The following is an 8,730-nucleotide window of genomic DNA, read 5'->3' as shown; positions in this document are numbered from 1 at the left end:
AATTTCAAAAGCTTACCTTTCAAATCCCCACCTACCTTTCCAGAGGATCCTAAGGTATCAAACAAAGGACTTGTTGCTTGATATCCCCAGAAGGTTAAACAAGCCATCCTTGCCCAAATAATACAGTTTGTCCAACTCAGCCTGTTTTTCAGTATTAAACTATTTATGAGCTCTGATTGGGCCACTGGGCCGCAGGATCAGGGGATGGTCTCTACACGGGGTCATTTTCCTTTCCTTTGGCACCATTCTGCCATTGACCTTAACTCAGAGCCTTCCACCCAAATCCCACCAACTCCAGGATGGCCACCGTCCCAGTGCCCAACGCTGCAGAACTGCCTGGGAAAGACTGGCAGGCTATCACATATCAACTACAAGGAGTAGCCTACACTTGACATTTTCCCAAGGCCAGTGACCTCACTCACTTTGCTTTGTGGAGAAATCCTAACCTTCTGACAGAATTGATCCCCACCCTTGGAAAGAAATATTGTGTGCAAACACAGTTAAGTGTTTTCTCCTTCCTCCTCTTCCCCCGTCCTCCCCATCTTCCTGTTCTGCTGGGGGAGGATTTTACACTCGCCCCCCCCAAGGCAGGATAAAGTCTGTGTTTATAGTGAGAAATCATGGTGTTCAAAGTCTAATGGTAGGAGAAGTTGCCCACCATAAACTTGGACAACGGGTCAAGGACTTCCAGAACAGGGAGCTCCTTTCCTTGTATGCTTCTTGCCATCAAGGCCTTTCAAGGGTTTAACAGCAAACAGTGTGCTGTCATCAATGGTTACTACAGTATACTTACCTGAAGGAATAAGCTTACTAAACCTGGAATAAACAAGAGGGGTAAGACCCCAAGGATATTCAGTGTTGTATATTTGAAAGAAAGAGAATGGACAGTACCAAAAAAAAAGTGCTCACATTTTATTGAGACTTGGAAGTCCTGTTTTTAAACCCAGGAATAAAAGAATCTTCCCACTGAATCTTTCAAGAGTTGTCCACTCCTCTGGAACCGGCAGGAGGTGGGTCGGGGTGGAGGAACAGAAGTTGACTAGCACGCAGAACACATCTCAAGACGCGCGTTGAAGACAAGAGGAGTTTTATTTTGAAAATACAGTCTTTGAAGATAAATTTGGCTTCCATTTTCCAAGTCTGGGTGCATCCAACAAGATAAAACAAAACAAAACAAAAACAAAAACAAAAAAAAACAGGACGAAGACCCACGTATGTACAGGGCTCTAAAATGAGCCGTGAATATCTACAAGGATCTAGAACATGCTGGTTGATGGGGGGGGGTTGGGTGGAGTGGGTGGAGAGTGTGTGGATTTCTAGAGAGTTCTCAGTCCTCAGTTTAACTCGCTGGAGCTGCAGGTGCGGGCTGCAGCCTTGGAGAAGACCTGGGGGTCAGCGAGGGTGGGGGTCGGGTGTGGGTGGGCCCCGTGGAGAGGAGGAAGAGGAGTCTCGGGGGAGGGGGGGAAGGAGAGGGGGAGCCGCGGGGCCGCACAGGGCAGATCCTGGGCTTCGCTAGAAGTTCTGCCGCGGGGTGTGAGTCAGGCTGTGCCGCCGCAGATCACAGTTTCGCCTGAACACTTTGCCGCACTGCTCGCAGCTGTGGGGCTTGATGTCTGTATGGGTGAGAAGGTGAGTTTTCAGGTTACTTCTCTGATTAAATGTTCTTCCACAAGTGGGGCATTTGTGTGGAGATTCCTGTTCGGATGCGAAGGAAGCAAGGCAAAGGATTAATCCTTCACACCACCACCCGGCCCGCCGGCAACCCAAACCCCCCTCAACCGACTGCTTCCGTCTTTATCTGCGAACCGAGCCTGGCTAACCTAACGAGCCGCGCGCCCGCCCGCGCGGGCGAGCGACAACAAAAGGGGGGGGGGGACCCGCAGGGACAGAGCTGGGCTCCTAATCCACCAATCGCGAAGCACACGTGCAGGCGCGCCCGAGAAGGCCCGATGGCACTGATAAGACCACCTCGGTGGGCCACGTATTTCATCGCCACGACAAGGGCAGGAAAGGGGGCGCGCGGGGGAGGGGAGGACACGGCTCTAATCCCCCCCCTTAAGGAACCTCATTCTCCCGGGGAGATGAAGCTCCTGCTTGCAGGAAATTAAACTATTCCTCCTTCAAAACGTCCTGGACGCCAACAAATTACGAGGCCCCCTGGGAAAGAGAGTGTATGGGATTTCACCACCCGCTCCATTGTCAAAAATTGCCTTTATTTCCTCCCAAAACACGGAAGTTTCAAACGCAGAGCAGATGGGATTGAAAAAATAATAATAGTAGTAGTAGTCGTACTAACATTATGATTTATTTATAAATAATAGGCTGGCCTGTTCGTTGAGGGGAAACTCTTTGCTCTGTAATACTAATTTTATATTTTTAAAAGAGTGTTGCCCCCCTCCCTAGAAAACTAATCTAAAAGGAGCTTTAAGAAACAGACCCTGATTCGAACACTTTTTTGTTGTTGTTGTTAAAAGCCATAATGGCAAACATGAAGCATTCGCTTTCAAAGGAAGAAAATGAACTTACCTGCATATGTAAAGTTTTGTGGACTGCTAGAGTTCTAGACTGACAAAATCCTTTCCCACACTCCTGACATTTGAAGGGCTTTTCTTTGGAATGGATATACCTGAAAATCAATACAAGGTTCCATTGAAATGATCGCCCCTGTGGCTGAGGATTTGCTTTCCACAATTACACCAACGAAATTCGGAGAGGGCAAAGGAAGCGCGGTGGTGTCTATTATTGGTGTTGTTTCTAGGTTTTCTGTGTAATTCTGTTTATAGTTAACCTCAGCTAACAGACTTCTTTTAAACATTCATGGGCGGTCTGGCTTTATCTACACTTGACCGCTCTCTCTGGCCTGTTTCTGGGGCTCCAAATGCTGGCCCCGGAGAGCCTTTCTAGGCCTCCGGGCTTTTCCCCGGGATTGGAACTGGTCAAATCAAGACGGAGTGCAAGACTGGGTGGGATCGGGGCTGGTTTTGAGAATCACTTCACAGCCTCGAGGACGGATTCATAAGTTCCACCCCAGAAGTCACAAGATCCATTTAGGGGAAACCTCCTAACCCCTACCACGGGAATTCATTTCAACCCGCCGTCCTTCGCTAATCCAGGGTATGAGGATGGTGGGAACCGTTGCTGAAGACAGTGACCTCAAGACCCCCCTCAAAGAATAAGAAACCTTCTAGGGTACTCCAGGAGGAGGTGTGTGGGGGGGGAGCTCAATAGATTCGCCAAAAACGGCTCCGCAGTAGCCAAAACCTGCACCCACCCACCCAGTTGGAAGGACTCCGCCCGCCCCCTGCCTCCCCCGCCCCGGCTTTTCACCCCTCACTCAGTACGGAGGGAATAGAATTACTGAGTCCTAGGCCAAGGCCAAGCTACCATATTTTTTTTCCCAGCTAAAGGACAGAGGACGGCCCCCTTCTCACCCCAAAGAGTGCAGGCTTTAGGGAGGTGACCTGGACGCGCACTCCATCACAGAGGGGATTTTAGCGACACTTGGAATGTCCATCAGGACGTTCCACCGGCGAAATTCACCTTCCCTCCCTCCCGTAGCAAGTAAGCTGCCCAGCCTCACCTGTGATCTCGCAGGTGATCTTGCCTCCGAAACGCCTTGTGGCAGATGTCACACGTGTACGGCCTCTCGTCCGTGTGGGTCCTCTCGTGGATAAGCAAGTTGTAGGATTTGGTAAAGTGTCTGCCGCAAAACTTGCAGATAAACTCCTTTTTCGTTTTGGAGGGTAGCCTCCCTCGGGAGGGCTTTCGGTCCGGAGTCAATTTACTGAGGCCCGAGATGGGGCTGCCCAGCCCGGGGCTCAGCTTGCTCAGGTCTCCCATTTTAGGGGGATCTTCTTGCGTGGCGGCCACTGCCAAGTTGGCAAAGTCAAAACGGGGCCGGTCCTTGTGTAGGGCCGGCAGGACGTGGGCGATGGCCCCCTGCTTGGGGTGGAGCAGGTGAGTGGCGAAGGGCAGCGCCGGGAAGGGGAAGCGAGCGTCCATGAGGCCCTGGGCGGCGGCCATCTCCGTGATGGTGGAGCGGGTGATCTCGTGCATGTTGGGGTAGCCCAGCGTCCAGTGGTTCATGTGCATTGTCTGCACAGCGCTGAGCCCGTACAGGCCCTGGAGGTGGTCCACCGCGGCGGGGAAGGTGTTCACTGCCTGCAGGAAGGAGTAATTGGTGAGCTGCAGCGATGGGTGCAGAGGGATGGGCGCTGGCAGGGCCTTGCTCCCCATCTTCCTGACGGCTCCGGTGGGGTGCAGGGAGCCGCCCCTTTCTTCCAGGTCTTCCGGGCGTGAGAGAGAGAAAAAAAAAAGAAGAAGAAGAAAAATGCAGCAGCAGCACACCGAGGAAGCCCTAAAAATGTCCAGGGGAGAGAGGGAAACGCCATGATTATTATCCGCTGAGTCTTTGAGATACCACGCGCGCGGGGATTACAAATCTCGTCAATTCCCCTTCTCCTGGGTCTCCAAACCCTCGGGACTTCAGAGCCTGGGTAGCAAGTGGCCCTCTGGCGAGCGGGTGGTAGGAAGATCCGATCCCGGGAGAGGGGACTCCGCCCCGGGGAAAGAAAGGGGGCCCTCGGGCGCTGCGCCAGCCTGGACCCCTGTCACCCGCATACTCTTAGGAGCGGAAATCAGGAGGACCGAGAGGTCAAGGCCCAAAGGCTGGAGAGCCAGCTGCGGTCGCTCGGATAAGCTTGGCAGCTCCCAGGGACACCGCGCGTCCGATCCGACCCCGAAGGCCTGGTTCGATCCCTGTGCGTGGCTGTCTTCCCAAGCCTGACTAAGGTCGCCTCTCCTGCGCTCACCCCGGAGCACTCTGTCCTCCCCGGCCCCTAGCAGGGCCCCGGCTTCGCCCCGCTCTGACCTCGCTGGTTTTCCTTTTCCTTCCTTAGCCTTAGTCCCATTTATCAGCAGTGACGGGCACCCCCGCAGGAAAGAAAAGTGACACCTCGGGGGTTGGGTTCGGCCTGAACTCACCCCTTCTCCCCCTCGGGGGCTGCCTTCTCCTCCCATCCCACCCCTCCCCACCAAGATCCCTTCCAGATGGCGAGGACACCGGAACGTTTCTTGAGGCCGGAACCCCTTTTCCTAGACTGAGCGCCAAGCTCTCAAAATAAGGGGGCTGCTTCCTGATCCTGCACCCTCAGGAGGCCGGGGGTGGGAGTGACGGCGAGCGCTCTGGAGGTGGCCGTAGGAAGGAGACGCGCAGGGGGTCCGCGCCTACTGCCAGGCCTGGGGTGCGTGTGGCCTGCTGTGTGCGTCCACACCGGGCAGCCCAGGTTCCCTGGAGCGCCTCACCTGCGTCCACACTGGGCCCAAAGTTTCCCAGAGCCAGCCAACCCCCTTTTATAAGCAGGTTCTGCCAGCACCGCCGAGGGTGGCCTCCCAGGTGCCAGGGGTTTCGAGCAAAAACATAGACAGGCCCAAGGAAGCAAGCAGGCCATGGACACCGCTAAACCCAAACACCTGAGGTTGGGGACTAGGCAGGAAGAAGGTAGGAGGGCCTGTCCAGCTCTCCCCTCTGGCCTCCTAGTTCTTCCCCGACGCGTTTTTTGGAGTGATGCTTGGGGCTCTATCTGCCAGCAGGCTTAGGGGGCTGCGCTTAATGACACAGTGCTCTGGCAAGGCTGCACCTAGCTGCTTCCATGGGTCCCCACCTCTGGAACAGTCTGGAGACAAGAGATTTATTAATTAACTGCTTCTGCCCGGTGGTATGTGGTCTGGCAGTTCAGGCTGTGAGTTAATGAGAGGTGTGCAACAGTCGGAAGGGCTCAGCCAGGCCAAGCACCCGAAACTGTAAACTCCCATTAGTAATAAACTTTCTCGCCACACAAATCACCATTCACTTTTGTTCTGCCGCAACCCTCCCGCCTGCCTGCGGCCCTCGCCTATGGAGTGTGTGTGTGTGTGTGTGTGTGTGTGTGTGTGTGTGTGTGTGTAGGGGTGGAATAGTCTCCTAACATCAATGATATTTTCTCTTTAATTAAAAATAATCAATTCCATCTTTATTTCCTTCTCTGTGGGTAATGAGGATTTTTCCAGGGAGTCAAAATATTTCCCCCCTAGTGTTGAAAAGCAGCCTCCTCTCTCTCCTGCATAGAGAGGAAACCGAAATTATTATTTGGGTATATTCCCAGACTAGATTTCTTAGAAATAAATACAAGAGGCAATGAATGCAGAAACCTAGGCATAGAGACTCAGTAGGGCCAGGATGGAGTGTTGGTTGGCAGAACGACTATCAACATTTATGATTTTCCTTCTTTTTTTTAAAAAACTCTAAATGCTCCAAGTGAACTTTGCCATAAAGGCCACAATCTTAATTCTGTCTTCAGAGAGCCTAGTGCCACTCTCCCCCTCTCAATAATTTACACTGTAGAAACAGACTCTTTATCTGTCCGCCCCAAATTGCCACTTAAACAGTAAGTTTGCTTTTTTTTTTACTTGCAAAGGAAGAGCAAGCCAGTGTGCTCTCTGAAACCCTTTTACAAGCAGAACTCCCCTAAACACATACCAACACCGCTGCCATAAATAACTAAAGGGATTTAGGCTCCCACGTTCCTGTTCTGTCGTTAGCGGTGTGTGTCAAACCATCGCTGAAGTGAACGCGGAGGTCTAAGGTACTTTCGTTTTGTTGGGGCTACGCGCACACTCCATTTCAGGCGCTAACTGCGGGTCCTGTGCTGTCATTTCTCCACCAGCCAGTTTCGGACCACTGGCTTACTTTTAATTTTGCGAGGAGAGAAAGTTAAACCATGAAAAGTCAGAAACGGTTCAGTGGAGATGAGGCCACATTTCTTTCATCGGTTCTCAATGGAATTCCCAGGCATGTTATACGTTATTGTGTAAAATTTAGTTTCACTGGCTGTCAGCAAGGGAGAATTGTGCGTATTCATTTCAGTTTGGCGAAACTTCCAAAAGACACTGGAGAACACGGGATCCCTGGTAATTTGATAAAGAATCTTCAGGGTTTTTTTTGTTTGTTTGTTTGTTTGTTTTGGTAACAGTAGTGTTACACCGAATTATCTAAGAACAGTTACAGCCCCTTGTGTTGATTTCTGGGTGAAATGACGGACGGATGGGTATGTTCGCTGGATTTCAGCTCAGATACAACAGAATTTTATATAAACCAGAGATCTCTAATAGAAAGAGACCTAAAATCATGATGGGGTTGGGGGGGGGCTTGATCAGGTGGAGGGGAGCAGCCAAGAAAGTTCCTGCCCCTTCCCCGCGCCTTAGCCCTCCCAGGGAGTTAATTAAATTAGGATGCCTTCTGCCTAATCTGGGTTTGTCTCCGCTCCTTCGCTGCCGCTGTGTTCTGTTCTGTTCAAGACTGCACTTTTTGTGGAGTCTGCTGCAGTTAGCTGTCTGCACCCAGTTTCACTTTGTGAAGAGTCAGCGCTTTTTTTTTCCCTCCTTCTTCTCCGCTCCCAGGTGGGGAGACCGAGCCAGCGCCGCTGCCTCCACAAACACCTTGTCCTCCCTTCTCTCTACAACCCTGACTCTTTTCCCGGATATTTCTCGACAACCCAAGCGCCTCGGCCCCTGGGGAGCTTGCCTGCTGTCCTCTCGGCAAAGGCGGGGTGTGGAAGGAAAAATAAAGAGGCCAGCACACGTTTGGGAGGAAAATCAAAACAAAATAAAACACGTATGACTGTGAAATGTGCCTTCGGGGTCGCTGCCTTGACCGTCAGCACCGCGAGCCCCGGCCCTCCTCCTGGGCTGCGAGCCGGGGGCTATTGCGAGCCGGGGCTGTGGCAGGACGCGCGTTGGTCCCGGCTTTCTAGAGCAGGGAAGCAACATTCCGGGGTGATGGGGTTTGGCCTCAAAATACGACGATCGGCCTTTTTCTAAGTCTTTCCAAAGGCGTATATCTACCAAAACCAAACTAAGGGGCTGCCAGGCAGCACACAAAAGTTCGACTGGGTGTGTTAGTGGGGAGTCGCGTGCGGGGTGGACCGCGGGGAGCCAAAACGCGAGGCCCGGGACTGGGGTCCGTCCACGGGAGTGCTTTTCCTTCTCTGAACTTGGGGCACTCCAGACAGAACCTGGGCACCCCTTGAGCCCCCCACATCCCTGCCTTTCTTCCTTAGAACAGCTACAGCCGGGCCCCCGGAGACACTCACCGCCAGCGCCGAGGTCGGTCTGGGTAGCGCGGTTCAGACTAGGTCCGGGCAGCAGGGCGCACAGCTTGGAAGGGTCATGAAGTCCGAGCTGGGCGAGCTTCTTTTTCCGCGCGCAGTCCCGGGAGCGGAGGACATGATCTAGGCGCGCGAAGCGAGGGCGGATCGCGGTCTTCCTCGGTCCGCGGCGAGCGGGATGTGTAACGAGCGAGCCTGCTCTGAATGGGTGCTCAGCGCTCGCCCAGACCGCCGCGCCTGGGCCGCTTTCTCGCCGCTGACTGCGGGTAAAGTCGGAGCCCGCAGCCCTGCAGGGCCATCACCCTCCGGCAGCGAGCGCGCTGAGCTCCGTCCCAGCCCGCGTCCCGCCCCAGGCTGCCCCCGGCCGGGAGTCCAAGGCTTTAGTAGCGGCCCCGCCTCCCCTCTCGGCGGGCGTCCTGCACTGGAGAGGGGCCGCTGCACCCAGGCTCCGCCTCCACGCCCGGCGCCCGCTAATGGTCCACTCTGTTTACTTGTGTTTGGATAGCAACTGAGTCTTAAAGGAGCAGGTTTGCCTGAGGTTTCCCGGTTAACCCGGACAGGGAGCCCAAGGTGACTCAATTCAGAT

The 8,730-nt window shown here is 53.6% G+C and overlaps 1 protein-coding gene across 2 annotated transcripts; it reads right to left on the bottom strand.

Annotated features, from left to right (window-relative positions):
• Positions 1 to 1,070: 1,070 nt before the first annotated feature.
• Positions 1,071 to 8,517, bottom strand: Osr2 (odd-skipped related transciption factor 2). Of its 2 annotated transcripts, none has more exons than XM_005072648.4 (4): positions 8,130 to 8,517; positions 3,581 to 4,357; positions 2,527 to 2,626; positions 1,071 to 1,695 (listed from the first exon to the last, which is right to left on the bottom strand). In XM_005072648.4, exons 2-4 carry the CDS (start codon positions 4,234 to 4,236, stop codon positions 1,513 to 1,515), a joined length of 939 nt encoding a protein of 312 aa, XP_005072705.1. In that variant the 5' UTR covers positions 4,237 to 4,357; positions 8,130 to 8,517; the 3' UTR covers positions 1,071 to 1,512. The 2 variants fall into 2 exon arrangements, with proteins under 2 accessions (XP_005072705.1, XP_005072706.1); XM_005072649.4 differs by having other exon boundaries at positions 1,071 to 1,613; positions 8,130 to 8,516.
• Between the last annotated feature and the right edge of the window lie 213 nt (positions 8,518 to 8,730).

This window comes from Mesocricetus auratus, unplaced genomic scaffold, assembly GCF_017639785.1.
Source record: "Mesocricetus auratus isolate SY011 unplaced genomic scaffold, BCM_Maur_2.0 Super-Scaffold_100023, whole genome shotgun sequence".
Taxonomy (NCBI): Eukaryota; Metazoa; Chordata; class Mammalia; order Rodentia; family Cricetidae; genus Mesocricetus; species Mesocricetus auratus.
Note: the sequence above shows the minus strand (reverse complement) of the source record. Positions and strands in the feature narration are given on the sequence as shown.